Source organism: Triturus cristatus, chromosome 12, assembly GCF_964204655.1.
Source record: "Triturus cristatus chromosome 12, aTriCri1.1, whole genome shotgun sequence".
NCBI lineage: Eukaryota > Metazoa > Chordata > Amphibia > Caudata > Salamandridae > Triturus > Triturus cristatus.
The window spans coordinates 221,170,233-221,192,666 of NC_140595.1; the positions used below are offsets into that span (position 1 = coordinate 221,170,233).

Sequence of the window (22,434 nt, forward strand, 5' to 3'; positions counted from 1 at the left end):
TTTTCAACCCCTCACACCCTACCCCACGTCTCACACCGCCATCTGCTAGTGTACAGCACTATCTGGACCTGGAGTGGTAAAGGGTAACATAGAACCATGAATATTTAGGACCTGAGTATTCACCGCCACTTTTGTTTCATGTTTTCCCTTTTTGAGTATCCTGGGGAACCAGCGAGAACAAGAGAAGAATCCAAGAACCCAAAAAGACAGAAGCTCTCCATTCTCGACCAGCAAGTGGAACTCCCCACCCTATGGTTGGACAATATAGCAATCTCGACTCACAACCGTGTACCAACTGTTTATTTTTTTTTTATCAGCCAACCAAGCCAACCTGACTAAAGAGCATTAATAAAATCCCATTACCATTACGCACCCTATACAGCCTCCTAGCTTTCATTTCCGACCCTCCCTCCGACAAGGTAGTAAACACTAGCTTTTAAAATATGGAACGCTGATTGTAAGACCTTGGAAGGGTTTTGTGAGTTTAGTTTGGCAGACACCTTATCAGTAGACAAGCCTTTGGAATTAATGTTTGTACCTACCTCTGATCCACCAAGATCAGTCTGGACCCAGCCAGGATGGATGGCAGTGCACATAATGCCATCTGGTTTGTATCCCAATGACTGGCACTTAGTGAGCATGTTCAGAGCAGCCTGTAGGGAAACAGGAAACACAGATAAGACATGTTAAACCGGGCCAAGAGTTAAACAAAGAGATGCATTCCGAAAACTTCACATTTCATCCACACACGTGACAAAGTCAATTCAAGATTAATCACAGAAGCGTCCTCGTAGACCATGATACATGTCATTCCACTTAACAACATTACCTGAGATGTAGTCATGTGTCATTGTTTGAGCATACTCAAATACCAATATTTCCTGAGGGCCAAAAAACATGACAGCTTCCTGCAGACTAAAGAACTGTAAAAAACACTTCTTTACAAACTCCAGTCTCTTTAAACACAGATTCCACTATCCCTCCAGATTACATCTGATCAAATCGCAGAGTTCATAATCCCCTTCAAAAGTTTGAAAACTTTAATAAAGAGATGCTTGCCATAAATTCTCCTTTGGTTGTGTGCACCCTCATTTTGTTTGCTTTTTTAATTGGTGTCAGTGTTACCAATTTTGATGCCAGCAAATAAACACCAACGACCTTAAGTTACATTTCAACATGTCATTATGCTGTGTATTGCTTTGGCTATGATACTGAAATAATCAAAGAATAAAGCTTCAGAAAATATAACCCTTTGTTATATAAAAAAATCTTTGAGTCAAGAACCTTATCTCGTTGGACAAGAGAAGCAGGATATAAAGCAACCTGGGAAATTAAAATGCCTGTTGGTGTAGAGATTGGGAGGTCTATCTTCTGCCTGTATGTACTCAGGGAGCAGTCACCATTGTGTACGTAGAGGAAGGTTTAACAGGTCCCTGGTCCTGGAAGAAGGGTACATTGGTGTCAAGTGTTTTGTTTGATCTACATGTGCTCTGGGACCAGTCGTTAAGGTGTACAGTGGTGAGGTTTTGACAGGTGCCCAGATTTTTGTGGGTAGGGTACATTTCATCCTGAGCCAGGCCTTTTCATGGAATTCTAAAACAAATTAAAAAGTGAATGATCGATTTCCAATGATCTAAGCTTAGACCACATCTGAATCAAAGTTGTTGAGCCCGAATCAAATTTGTTGAACGCAGCACTCTAGTCAATACTGCATTCAGGAAAATAATGATCCTTTGAGCTTAATTCTTTTCTTGTTAATAATATCTGTACGGTGATTTTGTTCTATGAAGGACATTTCTTTCCTAAACTTGTTTGGATGAAATCAATCAACTGACGCGTTTGTGTCCAGACTTTAAGGTAATGGGTCACTAATTGATCCCAGTTTCTGGATACCCTTAATGACTGACCATGGGATGAAGCTGTGATTCAATATGTTTTTATACTGTAGGAGTAAAGTCCTTGACCACCGTACAATGCCCTTTTTCAAACCATCTACTGGATTCCATTGGGCGATTAGCAGCATCCTTAGCTAGAACTACTGAATCCAATCTAAATTTCCAAGATCAGATTAAAGAAACTGTCTGTTCACAAAATATTTAAAGGTTGCCAACCTATGACTTTCAGACTTCAGACAAAATATGGATGTTGGAGTCCTGCTTATGTTCCCCTACACCATTCTCCAAGAACAAAAACTTACAACTGTCTTCCAACATTTTCACCTCCAGAAGTGTAGTTAGTGCAAGTCTCCATATGTCATTCGTGACTAACAACTGTCACAGGACTCCTCCTGTACATCCCTTTCAAAGATCTAATTACAGTCTACCTACTCATGTCTATCCATCATTTACAGAGCCCTCTAAGCTCTTTTCTAAATTCTGTTTTAAACCTCTGACTTTTGTGATCATTAAACTCACCTTTCATATTAAAAGCTTATTCCACAGTACTACATTTGCCATACTATTCAATGGATAAGACAGTAAATCTAAACCTAATTTCATAACTGTAGCTCTACAGTAAAACAAAACATATTACTATTAGAAAAGTCAATGCTGCGCTAAACTGTAGATTTACCCATGCAATTCCAAGCATTCACTTAGATTCCTAATGTTTTTTTTATAAATGCAGCCACTAAGATCTGTTTGAATTCTGGTATTGTGTAGCTTCATTACATAATGTGTGCCAAAAATAGATTGAGGGTGAAAAACACTTAATGCTTAAAACAATGTCTAAACTCACTGTAAAGAAACCAGTCTGAGATCTGTAGGTGTGTATAATGGAACACTGTACTCGTGACGTGAGGAGTATGTAATTAGTGTAGGACAATAATTTTGAACCTTTTATTAAGGGACATAAATCCACACTTATCTAACACATTGAAGATTTTGTTTATTGGATATTGTCTTTGAAATGAATAAAGGTATGGTGGAACTGCAGAGTATGCATCTCTTTATACACCACTATCTTAAACCCCCTTCTCTATGAATATGTTTTAAGTTGAAATCTCCAGTTAAAATAATTAGAGCAGAACAAATATGTGATATTACTCAAATTTATGTAACAGCTTATCTAATGTATCAGATGCTTGTGTTGTTGACAAGGGCATATAAAGATTTACTACAACTAACGCCTGCCTTATGGCATGTGCCAGGGTTGACGTTAGTTCCATGACAAACAAAGAATCGTAGATTGTGACATTATTATGTCCTTGATGTTCTAAATGACTAGCTACAAGCACAGAAAGGCTGAGCTCAGGTGGACTTTTCCTGCGCTGCTGCTTCCTCAAAAACTGCAACATTATGTACCAGGAAACAGACTATGTCCCAAAGTTGAACATAGATTATGTTGTACTTTCTAAAAGATATGATTCAAATCTGACCTCCAGGTTCATTATGCCTGCATAATCCTGCTATACTCCAAAGCCAGGCAATGAAAGTGGTTATAGTTAGTGTACTACTCACCGAAAAGCGCTTCAAGGGATCGTCAGGGATAGTACGCACTATATGAATACAATTAAAATGACAATAAGTGACAGGAGAAAGTAATGAAGGTGGAATTTCCTTTCCTGCACTGGTACAGTCTCCCGTCTCACCACCACATCAGGGACAGACTTGATTTGGAAGACCATGAAACAGCGCTTTAGCGCTTGGGATAATGGGGTCAGTATTTTCTGGGTCAGGTATACATTTGAACACCTCCCATTCTTCAGAATGCAGGCATTCCTGAGGCAGTGCCAACATGCTTTCTAATGTTCAGAGCTGAGGATTGGCACCACTGGCAAGATACCTGACCTACTGTGGTAGGACTTCCACAGCACATCTGCATTTCTGGAGCACAGCATGCCAGATTGCATATACAATCTGCAGTTATTTGGTGCAAGACGATCACACAATGGAGATTAGGATCTGGATTGTGGGTGCCCAGGTGTTACAGAGACATGCATAGCATCAATACAGCTGCAAATGTCCAGTGTGCCCAGCAGCACAAGCGTGCGCACTTCCACAGCACGTAGAAAGCAGCTGCATAGGACTGTTTGCATTGTTCTGCTTGCTCAACGTGCAGGCTGCAAATGTACAGCCATATATGGAGAAAGTGCAAATGCATGTGCACTGGAAACGTGGACAGTTGCATATGATGGGCTACAATGAATCATCTGTATACAACTGTTGCAGTGGGACCAGCAACTGTGGATAACATTCACAAGGAAGCCCTGCTTTGCCATAGAAGCTAATATTGACTATTTGGCAGCTGTCTGCTCAGTGGAAAGACAGCACTGGAACGTGTACTTTGAGTGGACGTCTGTGGGCCTGCATGTGCAGGACTGGTAAGGGGAGTCAAGTAATTTGTGAACCTAATGAAGTGGTCTAGGGGAGATAAGGAAGACTAATCGTCTCAGAGGAGGTTATATTAGGCTGAACTGTGAGGTGAGGAGGCATTCCAGTAAAGGCTGGTGCTCCTGCAACTTTGGGCCAAGTGGGAGAGGAGAATTTGTATATTAAGGTGGTGTAAGAATTGTGAACTGGAAAAAGAAACAACTCAATCGGAATATTTAATGTGTAGGTGTTTCATTTGTTTCATTTTGATTTGTGTTTCATACCGTCGATTCAAACAGAAATATATACAACTCCTCGCGCTGCTTCTGTAAGACCCCATGAGTTCCTATGATTTGGTCAATATGTTGCTCTCCTATCCTTATTGTTTAAGAGCACATCCATGCGATAAAAATGCTCGTTTAGTCCATGCTGGATTTGCTTTAAAAATGGAGCCCTGTAGCAAAAGGTCAGGATGCCCAAGTTTCTCAAAAGATGACTAGATGTGATTAAACCACAGAATTTTATTGGCCAAGTCTAGGCTTAACAAATTATTAACTAAAGCTCGTTTAAGTCCAGTCTCTGGTTTAAGCCAGAGTGAAAGTCAAAGTAAAAGAGAACGTAAAAGAATAATGTAAGAAATATACTCCTGACCTAGTTCCTCAGGAACAATAAAAGAAGCAAAACCCTGTGCCAAAGATTAAAGACGTCTGAGGATCCTATTTTCTTCAGTTTATAAAGAAGGATTAATCGTATAACCCATATATCTCAACCGTATGTGGCCATGGTAACACATTATGCCGGATATATTTTACACACAGCTTGATCAGTGTAATAGCGATTCTGGATGCAAAATCAAAAACAGCAGCAATGGCTCTAGAAAAAAGTTTCCACGTTGGACATAAAAGAACCGACCAGTTACTAGTAGAATGAAACGTGCCACCTAAGTAGGAAAAATAATATAGTCTATATAATCTACTTATAATATTATTCTTAGCGGTGTCAATATTCAAAATAATACAAATCAACAGAGTCAAGCTAGAATGGACCACCGACCTACAAGAGGCATGTTCTGACCATCCACAATCAGAGCTTTTTCCAAATGATTCACAGGCAGGACTAAGAACTGTCAGACCCATACCTTTCCCTTGGCCATATCTGTGACAATGAATTAAATGCACTGGGGATGTTTTGGCCAAAACGTGATTTCAAAGCTGGCATGGTTTAACAGGCAAATGTTTAAATGTTGCTAAACCTGGGGGCTGGTGTGACTCTTCAGTGGGGAGGGGCTAGGCTCCATGCACCTACGTGGATTCACAAATCTCCCACCCGGAGCCTCTTTCATCTGGTCGCCAGAGGAGCATGAGATTCCTCCATGGTCTGGAGTGGGTAACTTGAGTGCCTCCTGTCTTTTTTGCATGCGCAAGCCATTTTCCAGGCTCCCTCTCCAAGAATCAAGTCTTATTTCCCGGTTATCTGTGGCCATCATGGTAAAAACACAGAGCATGATTGAAAATTAATAGGGCAGACATCCAAATTCATCATCAGCATTATGGGGAATATGCAATCGACCCAAGGTTATGAAGGTCAGCACTCATTTATAAGACACTAAAGGAAATCAGTTCCTCTGTTGTGGCAAGCATGTGAAAGATGTCACTGTAAGCCTGAAATGTTTGTCGCTGGGAGATCTGAATTTCAGATCATAATGCCCTCACACACCTGTTAGGGTGTCATGCTTCATCATAGGGCGCTCCTCGTCAGACCGGCGCTGCAATGTCCAACCAGCCTGGTGGCTTCTTTAGCGGAGTTCTTTTCATCTGAGATCGCCATATGTGAAGGGTGTATGTGGGCAGGAGGTGCTAGGTGTGTGCTAAAGTGAATAGGTGGTTATAAAATAGGCTCCAGACCTATGAATATTTTAATTCGAAAAAAGGGCTGGGACTAAGTAAACCATGCCAGCTTTGAAATCACGTTTTGGCCAAAACATCCCCAGTGCATTTAATTCACTATCACAGATATGGCCAAGGGAAAGGTATGGGTCTGACAGTTCTTAGTCCTGCCTATGAATCATTTGGAAAAAGCTTTAATTGTGGATGGTCAGAACATGCCTCTTGTGGTCCATTCTAGCTTGACTCTGTTGATTTGTATTATTTTGAATATTGACACCGCTAAGAATAATATTATAAGTAGACTATATAGACAATATTCTTTTTCCTACTTAGGTGGCACCTGCTGCCCACATACACCCTTCACCTACGGCGATCTTAGATCAAAAGAACTCCGCTAAAGAAGCCACCAGGCCCGTTGGACATTGCAGCGCCGGTCTGACGAGGAGCGCCCTATGATGAAGCATGGCACCCTAACAGGTGTATGAGGGCATTATGATCTGAAATTCAGATCTCCCAGCGACAGACATTTCAGGCATAAAGTGACATCTTTCACATGCTTGCCACAACAGAGGAACTGATTTCCTTTAGTGTCTTAAAGTATGTATATAGAGGAGCATAGGAACAGGACCTCTATAAAAATTAGCTCTTCTGTCCCCCTATTGATTACACGGTCAGCACTCATTGACATGTATTATCTCTAGAATTATCACTGGTCTCAAAGTAACAGCTGTAGTGATCAAACTAACCGCTCTGCTTGGAATGTCTGCTTTGCACCCCTACATGCCTCTGGGAAGGCAGGCTTCTGCAATGGGGCAAGACTAAAACATGGCTGCAGATCCAAGCTTCCAGGGGACCATATGAGCCACTTACAGGGAGGCTGGTGGCTTGTACCCTTGGAAGAATACCCAGATGTTAAACGAGTAAGGAACAACCTCTCCCTACTATCGGGAGCAAAGACAGTAGCCTTTCTTATAATCTGAGTACCTTGGGTGACCCAGGGGACAATCAAGTGAATGTTTCTGGTCTCCTACAGCCCTGACTGGCAAGGTAGCTTCAAATGAACCTTTATCTGGAATTCCAGAGCAGCTTGCCATACAATGCCTTCACAGGTGAGTTGCTGCTTGCCAATGAGTGCCACTAGCGGGCACAGATGGGCACCTCAGGCTAGCAGCTGGAGTTGAAGTCTGGGCTTGGGCCTGGCCAGATACAGAGGGGTTCTTGGATTGCTAATTTCACCTTGCCGAAGCACGGGAGCCCTCCCTGAGCATGCAGTAACATCTTGGGCACTTTATGACACCACAGAGCAGTGAATCTAGCTCACCGGAGCTATGAGTACCCGGCATTCCCAATTCTGAGTGGTTTAATGCTACTACTTACCACATCCTCTGAGTAGGTAGTAAATTGCATCCGTGGCTTCCCGTGCAGGAAAGGGGTGGATAATGGGGCTGGGGCAGTAGGTGATGGAAAGGGAAGAATAGTTTGGCAAACGCGTTTAGTGAAGAGAAATAAAATCATACTTGAGTTGAGCACTCGAGTGATACCAAATGATCCTTGTGATAAACAACATAGAGCACAGTATACATATAAAAACACGCCACATACATAATTAATCCAGAAATCTTGCGTCATAGGTCCTCTGGGGGAGAGGGATGCCTGTTGTCACACTCTATAAAGTAAAACAGGAGAGAGAAATCCCAATGTGTCACAAATTGGTCCATGGGGCGGTGCCGTACTTACTATGTATGCCAAGGCTACTCCTCTGTACAATTTACATTAATTTGCCAGCCACGACCGCATCTTACTGTCATGTATGCCAAGCATGTCCTCACTGCTCTGAGAAACTAAACTGCTCCATGCACACTAAGATGGTGCCTGCAAAAGGAACACCTTCCACATTCCATTGAAGTCTACGGGCCACACTGCCAGCCTGGAATATAGGCAAACTCCGAACAAAACTGTTCTTCGCTTATAAGAAATCAGGCAGAAAAATGCCTGACATCGTGGTACAAGTGTAAAAATATATATAAGGTTGCAGGTATACGTTTTTTATTGGTGCATCTCAAATTTGGGGAACAACATTTTGTTAATGCTGGCCACTGTCAATGCGGAGCTAAAAAAAAAAAGGGGAGGGGGTGTTACTTATTTGCTTAATACCTTCATAAGATCCCTTTCTGGTCTATAAAAAAGAGTGAGCTGTGGACAGTAGACTGTTTATTATGCAGAATGTCGTATTGGATACAAAAAGTTTCCAGATGTTGAAAAGTTGACAACAATGTGGTTTATCAGTGCAATAAAAAAACCTTCTTCTAAGCAGGTAACAATCAAAAGGCTAGTAATTGATGACCCAAGAAAACTCAAAATGTGTTCCCTTCTGAAGCTTAACCCTTCATCAGGTTATCTACTGTGTTTGTCTGGACCTGACTTCTTGTCATGGAAAGCGGGTCATGCTGTAAACTGGCCCCATGGTATATATTGTCATTGAGGCCCTCTAAATGTGTTTTGAGCCTCAACAACTGGCGTTGTTCTTTTTCAAACAGTTTGGACTCACAGTCAACATTTTCATCGTTGCACGGCCACATCTAAGGTTGCTGCGATGTTCGCAGATCCTTGTTTTTATCTTACAAAGCGTCATTCCTACATAGTGTAAATTGCAGGGGCAAGTTATTACATATACCACCCGTTTTGTGTTACAAATTGTGAATTTTCTCAGTTCCCATGTTGTGTTGTTAATAAAGGAACCTGTTTACCTGACCTTGGTGAGGTGGAAGGCGCTGCATCTGCCACATGAGTAATGGCCAATGACTGGGCATATTGTGCCCTGTGTTTGTGATCTTTCTGTGGATGCTTTTTGGGGACATGTGTGTACTACCATATCTCGTAGACTTTGCCCGCGTCTGTAGGAGAACATTGGCTTGGGAAACTCTAGAGCACTGCTATTTAGAATGTGCCAGTGTTTATTGATGATCTTAGTCATTTGGTTCGAGACTAAGTTAAAAGTGGTGATACAAATAAATCTTTCCTCTTTTTCTTTTTGAGGGGGAATGTCAAGCAGGGCTTTCCTGTTGTTTTGTACCCATTTCATTGCACGTGACACAATCCTTGGTGGGTATTTTCTGGCCTCTAGTTTGATTGCCAGATGATCTGCTTGTACTTTGTAGTCCTTTAGTTTGGAACAGTTCCTCCTCAATCTTAGGAACTGTCCAAAAGGGTGGTTTTCTCTGAGGTGGCGAGAATTAAAACTGTCATAAAGGAGAAGGCTGTTTTTGGCAGTCGGTTTTACATGTGTGGTGGTTCTGAGTGCTCCCTAGTCAGATATGATATTAAGATCAAGGAATACCAGCTCTTTCTGGCTTAAGGTATGGGTGAATAACAGAAAATCATTTTGTACATTCAATCAACTCAAGAAGTTTTTTGCTGTGGCTTCAATGTCCTCCCATATTATTAGGAAGTTGTCAATATACCTCTTCCCCGGTTTATGTCTTGGTGATAGAGGTTCTAAGGGCATATAATTGTATGTACATCCAAATGGTTGACATAAAGATCTGCAAAACTAGGCACAAAGGTGCTGCCCATCCTAGTCCCTTGTTTCCATAGGTAAAGTGTTCCTTCACATTTAAAGAAGTTGTAAGTTTAGGCCTATTTGCAACACTCCATCACTACTTTTCTTGTTTTTTGGTACTCCCAATCTACCTCAAAAAGAACGTCTTTAATTATGTTCAAAGTCTCAGTATGGGGAAGGCTTGTATAGAGACTCTTGAGTCCAGATCCATGAGTAGATGGATGTCTGGGTCGAACAGAGTGTCTCTTAGAAGATGGAGTACGTCTTCGGTATCTTTCAGATACATGTTTATATTTTGAACTATAGGCCTCAGGAAAGCATCTACAAACCTAGACAATGGTTCTAAGATTGAACCTATCCCTGACACTCTAAGCCGTCCAGGAGGGTTTTTACAGATTCGTATGTATCTTAGGGATTGTTTAAAAATAGGGTCTGACGAGGTTCTTGTTAGCAGAAACTCACCCTCTTTTTGTGATATCTAATCATGTGCTAGTGCCTGTTCCGTCATACTGCAAATCCAAACTCTTAGGAAATCAGTTGGATCTGCAGGTAGCAGTTCGTAATTCCTTTTGTCAATAAGGAGCCTGAGACATTCCTTGTCTTTGTCCAAAGTAGGACAAAGAAGCAAATGGAAGAGGTTCAAGCTGAGCTTTGTGGAGTTAGAAGAGATCTACAGGTTACTCCAGCCCAACAATATCAAATATAATCTCTAGATTGCCCTAATGCAAGAAAGATTAACCCCACAAAAGGTAACTCTGAAATAGAGACATTGCTACCTCTTTCTCTACCAGTCGATCTACAAGCACCAGAACCATCTAGGGTAGAAATATTCATATTTATCATCTTTCTCTGGTAGCAGAAAAGAGAACGAGCTGTGAGGACTATATTTAGACTGAATTTTTCTTTCTTTGGTTGAGTGGGGAGCTAGACCTGGTGATCACATTGCCAGTTGAAGTATGCATCTGCAGATTCTTTTTAAAAAGACTCACACAGAGCAAGGCAGCAATTATAGAAATTAATCAGCAAAGCACTTCCTCAGGCGGCCCTACTTCATTGGAATTTGGAATAGGCATTTCATCAACAAAACCAGCAGGGGCTCCAGCTACAGAAAGCTTACAGTTTGTCCAACTCTTGATGAGGCAGACGTACTATGAGTTTAGCAGACATAAAGGCCAGAGGCTGAAAGGTAGGTGACTAAACCTTGGTTACCCAGACTCTGTCTCCCAGAATGGAACATTGAATCATATGTAGAATTTAGATATAATTTTCCCAGCTTCATCTCTTTGGAGAATATATTGATGAACCTCCACATTTTGCCCAGCCTCAGTCTGCCACCACCTCTGCTGCATTTGGTGCTGCCTGCTGTCATCAGCCTTCATCAACTTTTACCCAGTCCTCAAGCCCCTTCAGTGGCCGATTGGAGACGGTTCTGCTGTGCTGGTTTAGTAGCATTCTTCATTTTGGATTATGACCCACTGGTGCTTTGATTGTTGAACATCAATGGGCTGCAACTATTTGGAGGTTCAAGATGGGGACAGTACCATCTCAGACACGTTTCCCATGAGTCAGATGTTGAAGGGCCAGGAATGACTTGCTTCAGCTTAGGTTGGGGTCACAGACAAGGTTCCTCTGCTGTTTTCTTGAAGAGAGCGGCACTAACTGTCCACCTGTCCTTGTTCTGGAATCAACTATATAGTTACCAGGATGGCAGTCAGCACTTAGACCGTCTCTCTTCATTCACAAAGAAGTTCTCCAAGACTGCCCATCGACCATGTTGAAGGTAGGCTATCGGCGATACTCCCATTAAATCTGCACTATATGAATAATGCCATATGGAAAATAAAGGGGTGTATTTTGGTATGCCAAACTTATAAATTAAAGTCACTTAGGACCAGCCCTGGCTAGTCCATCTTTAATTATTACACTACTAAAGCTCAGTAGTGTAAATAATGTTATTGTGCACATGGACGCCAGCACTCTACCTATTTTTTGTGATTACAATTCCACAGCGTACCTCAGGGCAAAACTCTAATACACCTAGCACTGTGCTTCTATATCTATTACACTCTACAGTTAACCTCTTAAATCGGTAGTCGGCCAATGGCCGACAGCCGCACTACCTCCCCAATGTGTCTGCTGGCCGACACTCAGGAGGGATATAAAAGGAATCCTTTATTTTTATTTTTAAATTGGTCTGCTCTGGAAAGGCATCCTGAGCCTTTTTTCTGCATTAATGATCAGAACACCAACGTCATTACAGTAAAGTTACAGCAAAACAAGATCATGGGCTTATTTTACTTTCACTGCATCATATCTCATATCTCATATCTCAGTCCACCAGGCACTGATTCTCTTGGGGAAGGAAGGTATCATTAGAAAAAGGGAGACTCTCCCCTTTCTAATAGTATCTCTGCTCAGTAGATCCCTGCATGGAGATCGTCACAGGAGAGATCCCCAAGTGGGAATCCACCGACTAGACACTAAGGATTTTGGGGGAGCAGCCCCTTGAGCAAGGACTTGTGCACCCCTGCCCTCTCAAAATGTCAGTCTTTCTCCCCTCTTCAGAAAGCCCACTGAACACCAGGAAAAATTTAAAATATTATGGAGTTGGTGGCTGCCCACCATGGTCATGCCCCCACCCCAAATAACTGCACTGACAGTCTATCTGCCCCTTCTGGGGGCAGATGGAGTTAACCACCAATGGGCAGACAGCCCACTAGATAGGGGGACAGAAAACATAGGGTTGAGGGCTACCGATCATGGGAATTCCACTCCTCCCAATAAATGCACAGTCTTTCTGCCCCCCTGGGGGACATAAGGGGGTTATTATACATAATCTGCCCACACATTTCATAAAGCCCACAAGACACCAGGAAAATACCCATACTGATGGGGGCTTCACACCATGGGCATGGCCATGCCCTCAACCCATATAAATGCACAGTCTTTCCGGGTGGCGGAGGGGGATGATTACCTCAAGTCTGTCCCCCTCTTTGGGGGCAGAAAGCTCAGTAGACACCAGCGGAAAAAAGAACAGAGGTGGTGGTTGTCAGCCATGGACATGGCCATGCCCCCATCCCAAAAGGGAACAGACAGTCTTTCTGGCCACCGGGGGGGGGGTTGGGGTTCAGATGGAGTTGATTATCCTCCATTTTCCCCCTCCCAGGTGGGGCAGAAAGCCCACTAGACACCAGGGGAAAAACATAGGGGTGGGGGCTGACACCATGGTTATCACCATGCTCACAACCCAAAAAAGGGCCCAGTAGTCTTTCTGTCCCTGGGAGGCAGATAGGGGGTAATAACCCCCTATTTATTGGGGAGGGGCAGAAAGAGCACTAGACCCCAGGGACCGCATTTATGCAGTATTTGGTGGTTTGAGGTCCCTCTGAACATTGGCCCGCGCTCCCTCAGACCCCGGGGTCCAACTGACTTTCTGCCCCTCCGGGGGGATAGGGGCATTCACCACCAACCTGCACCAGAAAGCCCGCTAGACACCTTGGATTTCACACTGGCAACAAAACAAACTAAAGGATGAGGTGGCCAAGCCTGGCAGTGAGCAATACCCCCGCCCCAGTAGGAAAGAAGGAGTTTTTGAGATTTGCATCAGTTGTTAGAGAGGTGAAGGAACTGGGGAAACCATTTCTTAGAGTTTATATTATGTATAAGATGTGTGAAGGTTTGGTACCTTAACTTCTGTAGGTCAAAAATGTTTGGGAAAGATCACTCTTGACCAGATTTCAATTGGGCTCTATCAGATGCAACCTCTGCTTCCCTTTGGGACAGTATGACACAAAACCTAACTTAGTGTGCCCCTGTGACAGTACTTCCCATCAGACAATGACACACTTTATACTATTTTGTAAATATTATGAACTCCATTGGACACAGATATTTATTACCTATCCTAAAAGCTCAGTATATGTGACAATTTAGGACAGCATTTTATTATTTTTGTATGTTACCTGATCTCGATGTGTGTTCTTCCGTGGGGGCTTTTTAAAAAAAATATATATGTTTTTTCCATGTTCATTTTTGTCAATCTATTTGATGTGTTACTATGTATTTTAATGTGTAGATTGTTCTTTTATGATTATGTTATAATAATTGGCTAAAGATATTATTCATTTATGTATTCATTATTGCTTTATGCAGTTGCAGCTGAGCAACCAAGTTTGAGAGCTATAGTGGCTGCAGTTCAGATCTTGGAAGCTTCTGAAAATATTGTTCTTGTTCTACGATCACTGTGGCTGTTCCCCATGTTTTAATTGCCCTTCTAAAACCCAACGGCCAGATTGTCCTGCTGTTAAATTCTTGTGTTATCTGCCTCCCATATTACTCTAGTCTGTTCCCTGTTTTAAACTCAGCTTCCTTATTACTTCACAGATCAGGAAGGCGAGTCTGATGACTGGCTCTTGATAGCTGCTCAAATGACCAAACCCCCTCCTGATCTCTCCTATACACCAATACCGCACTGCAAACTCATTTAGGGGCATATCAGCAACAACCAGCGATATTTATAGCTCAGCGCTCTTAGTGTGAGGATAATTATCGCCGGGTAACGTGGATTTTTATCACTGAGATAGCGTGCTATTAGCAACGCTTATCTCCTCAGCGATAAAAATCCTCACGCTAACTGCCTAACGTGAGATTATCGCTGGAAACCCAGCGATAATCTCAAGTAGTGTGGTGTTCGCTTGCTGATAGGGACTCAAAAACGTAGCCATGATATCCACCTTCCATAGGATATCATGGCTAAGTCAGTCCTGAAGCAGGCGTAAGGAAAGTAGCGATAACAGGGGTTATCGCTACTTTTCCTGACGCTATGCTTCATAGCGTGGGGCTTGATGATAGGAGAAATGTCGCTTAGCGACATTTCTCCTGTCATGTTAGGTCAGGAACGCCCACTATGCATCTCATTAGAGATGCAAATCTGGGCGTTAGGAATCCTGACGCTAAAGCAAGGTTTCACGCGTTAGCGTGGCCTTGGTAATTAGGCGATACAATTATCGCCGCTTTTCGGCCGAAAACGGCCGCAAAAGCGGCGATAATATTTTATCGCCAGCTTGTAAATATGCCCCTTACTACTTTCCATTACACCACCCCAGTAATAGCCCAGAGTGCACTATCTACTCTGATCCCAATCACTTCCAATAATGTTCCTTACTAATTTTCTATTCCAACACTAGCCTCTGTGCACCTATTCTTTAATATCAGATATATTTTAATAAACATATTTTAGCTCCTACTTGGCCGATTCACTGACTCTTTGGCACCTGAAATAGATCATCTCCTCCGAAATAACTAAAACGACCTAAGTTAGAATAAGGCACACAGCAGGGGAGTGTTGCTGTGGTCAAACCCAACTCAATCTCTATCAAAGAAATACGCAGCCCATCAGAGAACTCAGTGGAATATCTTCCCATTGAGGGTATACCCAAGCCGCCAACCTTCTTTTCCTGTGCTATACCTGCCATCATCCCAAAATACATCTTAATGCTTTCTTCTTTGACCTCTTTGCCATTGCTCAAAACATATTAACTATATCCAATGAAGATTTTATTTTTAGCAATCTGAAAGCCAGGACAGGTGACTTTTCTAATGCAGCCACTCAAAATGTATTGCAAAGATATAGACATTCTTAGCTTGAAAAGGTTAGTACTCAAACAATTCACTAAGAGGTCAGAGGGGCATTTTCACAAGGGACTGGCGAAGAATGGCATTAAGCAAACATTGCTAACGTCACACTCCGCCATTCTGAAAAACGCAGAGATGCGCCATATTCACAAGAATGAGCGCACACCCCTGAGTTTCCCCTAGCGCTGGCACTACATCTAGCTGCCTAGCACCAACGCAGGCACCCTTGCACCGTAGTGCAAGGATGTCTGCATTGGGGGGAATGGTTGTTTATGTGCAGGAAGGTGCCCATTGCTTCGCATAAATAGTCCAAAATGGTGATTTGTAACTTGAATGCAGCACACATAGAAGTTGAACATCGTCCGTTTTTCAATTATTGTTTATGTGCAGAAAGGGTCACCTTCCTGCAAATAAACAATCATTCATGGCGATTTGCTGTTTCTCTGTGTGCTGCACATTGCAGCACACAGAGAAACAGCAAAAACTAGGAGAAATCCAGCATTTTTCCTCTTTCCGCCATGTTAAGTCCACGTTTTCCCTGGTCTTAATTTTGGCGCTGCCTCTCATTTACGCCACCCTTGTAAATAGGGGGCAGCGTCAAAATCAATGGGTGTTGAGGCAGAAAACCCACCACAACACCCATTGTACGCCCATTTCATGCTACATGTAGCATGTAAAGGGCCTTGTTTACAAGGTGGCGTTAAGCCGCGTTAAGTGGCTTAATGCTGCCTTCTAAATAAGGCAAAGGGTTTATCGCCACAGGAACATCATAAAAAGTGAGGTTCCTGTGGCGATAGGGACATGTAAATATTCCCGAGAGTGTTATGTGCCCGAGCTAGGCCCATGTAGAAACACTGCACAATTCCTTACATTGCCCTCGCTCTGCACAGTAACATTTTCTTAGATAACCTTTAGCACATATTTGCGTGTGGGACAACGTTGGATAAGTTTCTCTGTAACCGCTTTGCTTATACATTTTGCGCAACATTATCATAATGCCTCGAACACTGACTACAAGGCCTTTACGCACGCTGTACAAATGCTGTTCTACCTTCATCCACAGGGCGACAGGGCTATCTACATATCCATGACAATGCTAATCTGCGATTACATTGCAAGGATGCTTTTCATTATAAATAAATATGCATTTTCGATGGTTAGGCAGAGGAGACATTTCTGCTGACATCGAACGTCTCTGCATGCTAAGACTTCACCAAGAGCTGCCTGACATCTCCGTGAAGGGTGTCCAGTTTGTGACCAGGACGGGCTCCTACATTCTTTCTCGCCAGGTAATGGGGTTTTGAGCATCCAATGGGGGATTCTTGGCTATACACCTACATACACTCCAGACACACATAGAGCAGGGATTGCAAAGTAGGAATACGGCTCATTACTCCCCTGTATCACATGCAAGCCATGTGGCATGAAATAACTTAAATCACAGATCCACACACAGCTCTACTTGTCCAACTCAAGCTTGACCAGACTTGCAGACTCAAGCCTGGACATGCTGGTACAACTGCAGTCTTAGCAATTAAAGAGAAGCAGAAAAATCGTACCATAAATTGTTCAAGTTAAGAGCGTGTGGTCTACATTTCACTCTCCGCCAAACACATTAATGCTCAGATGTAGACACCTTAGCAGCTTCAGAAATACATTTAAGTTGAAATTTCTGCCCCATGTGCAAAAAACTTGGCCATAGCTCAGCAGTCTTAATTAGACTCACAGCTATTGTTTTCCAGCATAGTTATTTTAGTTTTAATTGTGTTACTCTGTACATGGCACCAGCACACTGAAAGTGTTCATGGTGAGAGGCCAGTAGGATTCCGACATCCCGAACAGGATACCTAGGTAGACATTCCGACCCAATAAATGCCTGCCAGCCTGCAAAAAATAAAGCATGAATACCTAAGGTTTAAAGAGAGGTGAAGGAAGGGCGGTGGTGACCTCTGCATCGGAGTTCAGCAAGCACCTTGCCAAGCTGCGGCTCGCAGAGAAGGAACAGAGCTCCACTGGCACTGCAGCACTGGTACCTGCTCCTTCATCACCATCATCAGAATATTGGTCCAATACCAGCAAGTGCACCTCGCAATGCTGAGCCTCTCCAGAGCTCGTCTGGCCTCAACACCAAACTCTTCGGCTGAACTGACGAAAAATGAAGAGTTCTTCCTTAGCAAACAAGACGACGTGCTTGCTTTTCAACATTTCTCAAGCATGAAAGAAACCAAAAGTCAGAATGCAGCCAGCAGCGGGTGAGAGTGGAGGAAGCTGAACCCTCACTAATGTCGCTACCCTCATTCTTGACTTGTACTTATCAGTACTGCTCCACCCCTGGCCCACTGCTGCAATGGAGCTCTGCTGACCTCAGGACCGGCTTTGGGGCAGTGCGACTGGTGCAGCTGCACCGGACGCTGAGCCCGGTGGGGGGTCTGCTGTGTTTAGAAACACCTTATGGGTTTAAAGGCACCTGCAGTAGAGTTAACTGTGTGTCCTGCAGTCTTCAGGCAAGAAAGAAAACAACAAAGAAAACATCAAGATAACTGGTGTTTACTGTCCCAGCTAGAGAGAGATCTAGCTTTGTCTAGTGGCAGTTTTAATAAAGTATAGTAAAGGGTTGTTTGCCTCCTGCAAAGAGCGTGTACCATGCAGATCACAGAAATGTATTTTTATGTGGATAGCTCAGTGGGGCGCTGCTTTTGTCACAGAGACGCTTATGTTAGTTGCAGTTTGGGAAAAAATGGGTTTCTGGTTGGCAGAAGTATGCACCCTGTCCAAGCAGGAACCATAATCCTAGTCAGGGTAAGTCAAAACACACCTTAAATTAAATGTTTAATTGCGGGTGGGTGGTGCTTAAATAGGGAACTGACAAGCTGATAAGCCCAAAGCCTAGTATTAACAACGGTGCTGAAGGGTAGAGAGAGACACCTTTCTCCCTATGATGTGGCCTTGGCCAACAAAACAACAACACAGTCCCCAGCACACACTATATTTACAATCCACATAAACATAAATACCAAAGTAGACAATCAATTTATCTTCTTTTATTCTTCTTTTCTTTAATTCTTTATTTTGTTGTATTAATTTCTTAGCCAACATGTGTTTTGTCGCCTGATGGGCACACTGTCCCGCGACTTCTTCAAGGCTCAATCTTCTATTTTTAACACTTCTCATTCGGTGATAATTCCGTCCCGAACGATAACCAAAAATTAATCTTTGTCCATGTATTATCAGTAGATCATCAAAGTGGTTTCAGCTGGTCATCAGTAGATATCAAAACGTCCTGTGTATTATAATGATACATCAAGTCTTTAAAATCAGTCCCGAAACGGAGAACTCGTAGACGGAGACAGTGGGAGGGACAGCTTCCCTATCCCATGATGTGATTAAAGATATACATCCCCGTATTGGGGGCAGTGCTGGGCCACGGCCTAATTTGTGGAGAGGCCCTCAAGATAGTTACAGCGTACTCGCTAAACAGCCGTTTCGGGACTGATTTTAAAGACTTGATATATCATTATAATACACAGGACGTTTTAATATATACTGATGTTGGCTAAAAAATTAATACAATGAAATAAAGAATTAAAGAAAAGAAGAATTAAAGAGGATTCATTGATTGTCTACTTTGGCATTTACGTTTATGTGAATTGTAATTCTAGCATATGCTGGGGACTGTGTTGTTGTTTACACCTTAAATTAACCTGTGCTCACCGTAGGTAGCTTGGTACAGAGCAGTCAGGCTTAACTTAAGCGGCAATCTGTAAAGTATTGGTGCAACAATTCAAACAGTAAAACCGTGAAAACACCACACAAAAAGGTACCACAATCGAATGAACAAAACAAGATCAAAACAACAAAAATCCAAAAACTAAGAACACAAGGTGTGATTTTTAAAGAATTAACTGAAATATAGTGCTTAAAAGCAATGAGCACCAATCTGGGCTATCTGATCGAGCTGGAACGGGTCAAATCCAAATGTTCAGGCCAACAACTTAGGAGCACGGGTCAGATACGAGGACTAGCTTTGGCCCATTGCAAAGTACCTTAAGTGCGTCATCGTCAAAGGCGAGGGTGCAGGGGAGGTAATGAGTCATCATCAATCCACTCAGGTAGATGATGCGTCAGATCCAAGTTGGGCAACAGTGATAATGCACTGAGGATGAAGTTGATGCGCCGGGCAGTCAGCGATGCATTAGAGTTGATCCCTGCAAATGCGTGGATGCGTCCGCAGTGGAGGAGATGCGCCGTTCCGAGTCCCTTACATCAACGACAATGCGTGGATTCTGCTGGAGCGGCACTTTAAACCCACTTCCAAGGGCCCAGGACTGGATTGACACCACTTGGCAGGGCAGACTCACAGATGACAAAGTCCTAGTGCTGAGGCAAGTGACTTAGAAGTGTTTTATGTCTCTGAGACTTCAATTAGGAGGCAAGCCAGCACACCCTTGGAATCACTCTGGTTCTGGGTTCAAGTGATGTGGGTCCAGTTCCTCTCTCCCAGGCAAGGAGGGAAGCAGGCAGTAGGTCAGCACAGCAAGAAAGCAGTTCTTCCTAGCAGCAGTCCAGCAGAGTGGCAGTTTTTCAGCAGCACAGCATTCGGTCTTCCTGGCAGAGTATCCACAGGTTCAGCAGTGTACTGAAGTGGTTGGGCCAGAAGTCCAGTTCTTATACACAGTGGTGCCTTTGAAGTGGGGCATACTTCCACAAAGGACTTTGAAGTGCACAGATGTCCTCCTTTCCTGCCCCGGCTCCAGACTCACTACAGGGTGCAAAGCAGTCCTTTGTATGGCAACAGGACAGAGCCTATTCAGGTGCAAGTGTAAGCTGTGTCCAGCTCCTCCCACCCATCCTTCCCAGGATGACCCATCAGGATGTGAATCAAGTCACACATAAGCTCCCTTTGTGTTTGGATGTCAAGAAGGAATACACAAAGCCCAGCTGTCACCCACCCCAGACGTTTATTAGAGACAGGCACACAGGTCTAAGAGCAAATAAAAATAACCATGTTTCTAAAAGTGGCATTTTTAAAATTGTAATGATAAATTTCACTTTACCACTAAAGAGGATGTATCATTACAAATCCACAGGCACTAGACATGACAGCTCTACATCCTTCTAACTAGGAGTTACAGCTTATCAGATGTAACAGGGAATCGCAAATGCTAACCAATAGGAGGGGTAAACCTCATAGCACTGAAATACAAATTTGGGAGTCTTTCCACTACCAGGACATGTAAAACTTAAAAGTACATGTCCTACCTTTTAATTAAACAGCACACTGCTCTATTGGCTACATAGGGCCCACCTTAGGGGTGACGTATATGTAATAAAAGGGGAGTTTACGGCTTGACAAGGGGTGCTAAATGCCAATTCGATATGGCAATGTAAACTGCACACACACAGGCTCTGCAGTGAAAGGCCTGAGAGATGTTTAACAGGCTACTTAAGTGAGTGGCACAATCAGTGCTGCAGGGAAACTAGTAGCATTTAAATTACAGGCCCTGCCATGTGCTGCACTTTACCAGGGAATTATAGGTAAATTAAATATGCCAATTAAGGGTTTGCCAATCAAACCATCTTTAGGGGAGAGAACCAATCACTCAAAAAATATACTGCCTACTAGTATGGATGACATGTGAGTCCTAAACCTTGTATTAATCATTGACTTATGTAACATTTCCTATAGATTGATTTACACACATATGATTCATTGTCTGTATAATGTCTGTGTGTGTGTGCGTGCAAGCGAGCGTGCGCGTGTGTGTGTGTGTGTGTGATGTAAAGTCATCTGACACCCTACACTGATAAGAGTAATGCTATAAAAAAAAGAAATTAATGTGAAAGAGTGTTTATGGAGAAGTGAGGGGAACTGTTGCTGGGTGGTGTGAGGGAATCCGTGGGGAAGAAAGTCATTGGAGCTGGGGAAAAACCCCGCCTGGGCTGATATCTCAGGGGCAACTTGTAGTCCCCCAATGATGGTAGGGCAACGCCCCTCTCTCCCTTGAGCTCCAGCTGTTCCATTACTCAAGTGCCCACCTCCAAATGGCAATTGTGTCCTGCTAGCTAGACACCTAAGACCTTTCGAGGCCTCAATGGAAAATTTAGAAAAGAAATCCAAATAAAATAAAAGAGCCCCCAAAGCCATACGTGGTTTAACGTGGAGCCAGTGGAACATTCCAAATGGAAATGCTGACACTCCAGAGAACCTTGTGGAAAGGCAGCAGAGAAAACGGGTTACATCACAGACAAAGATATATAGTGACAATGAAACAGGCGCTGTAAATCTGTGCATTGAATTGAACTTGCTTGCCTTACCTTGCTACAACGATAGGAGACAACAGGAACATGATCGAATTGTTCTTGACACGCAGCGATTGATGACAATCTTGTAGACATGTTGATCACGGCTGCTTTGCTGCAGCTCATACCAGCCTGGGCGTTGTCCTTCGCAGCCTTCTTTAAGAGTTGTAGAAATGCCTGAAAAGACAGAAATCATATAAACTGTAATTTGGAACACAAACATGCTAGAACAAGCAGCGCTGAGGCATTTCTGAGGGAAAACTGTATTAGGCGACCATTCCTTTCAGTTCTTTAGCTTTGACAATGACAATGTTGAAATAAATACAATGATTGCAGAGAGCGGATTTCTGTTGTTTGAATAGTGTTTAGTAACATAAAGTGATTTATGTTGGCGAATGGACCAGGAGACTCATGGAGTTTTATTTTGTAATGTGTTTCTGGGTCATGTCTATAAATTAAAAGAAATTGCTGCCTCGCCTTACTCTGTGCCCGGGAGGCGTTCCATGAGCGTTGCTGTGGGTTTTCCCATGCAACACCCACGGAATTTGATGCTGCCCCAAATTTACAAAAGCAGGTTGATCTGGAGAAGCGCCAAATCCGCACCTCTCCCGAGGTGAAGCGTAAAGTGGAGAAAAATCTTTATTTCCTCCTGTTTTTTCCTCTGTCTATGTGACCTGCATTCTGATGCACACATAGGAAGAGGAAAACACCTGCATTCTGATGCACACATAGGAAGAGGAAAACA

General features: G+C 43.1%; 1 protein-coding gene across 1 annotated transcript in view; it reads right to left on the reverse strand.

Annotated features, from left to right (window-relative positions):
* Positions 1-22,434, reverse strand: part of LOC146775745 (uncharacterized) — a 111,337-nt gene that overhangs the window by 22,225 nt on the left and 66,678 nt on the right. The window contains exons 4-5 of the mRNA XM_085637805.1: positions 21,705-21,866; positions 543-653 (exon numbers count right to left, since the gene is read on the reverse strand). Of these exons, the coding sequence (XP_085493931.1) occupies positions 543-653; positions 21,705-21,866 (273 nt within the window). The remainder of the gene's footprint in view (positions 1-542; positions 654-21,704; positions 21,867-22,434) is intronic.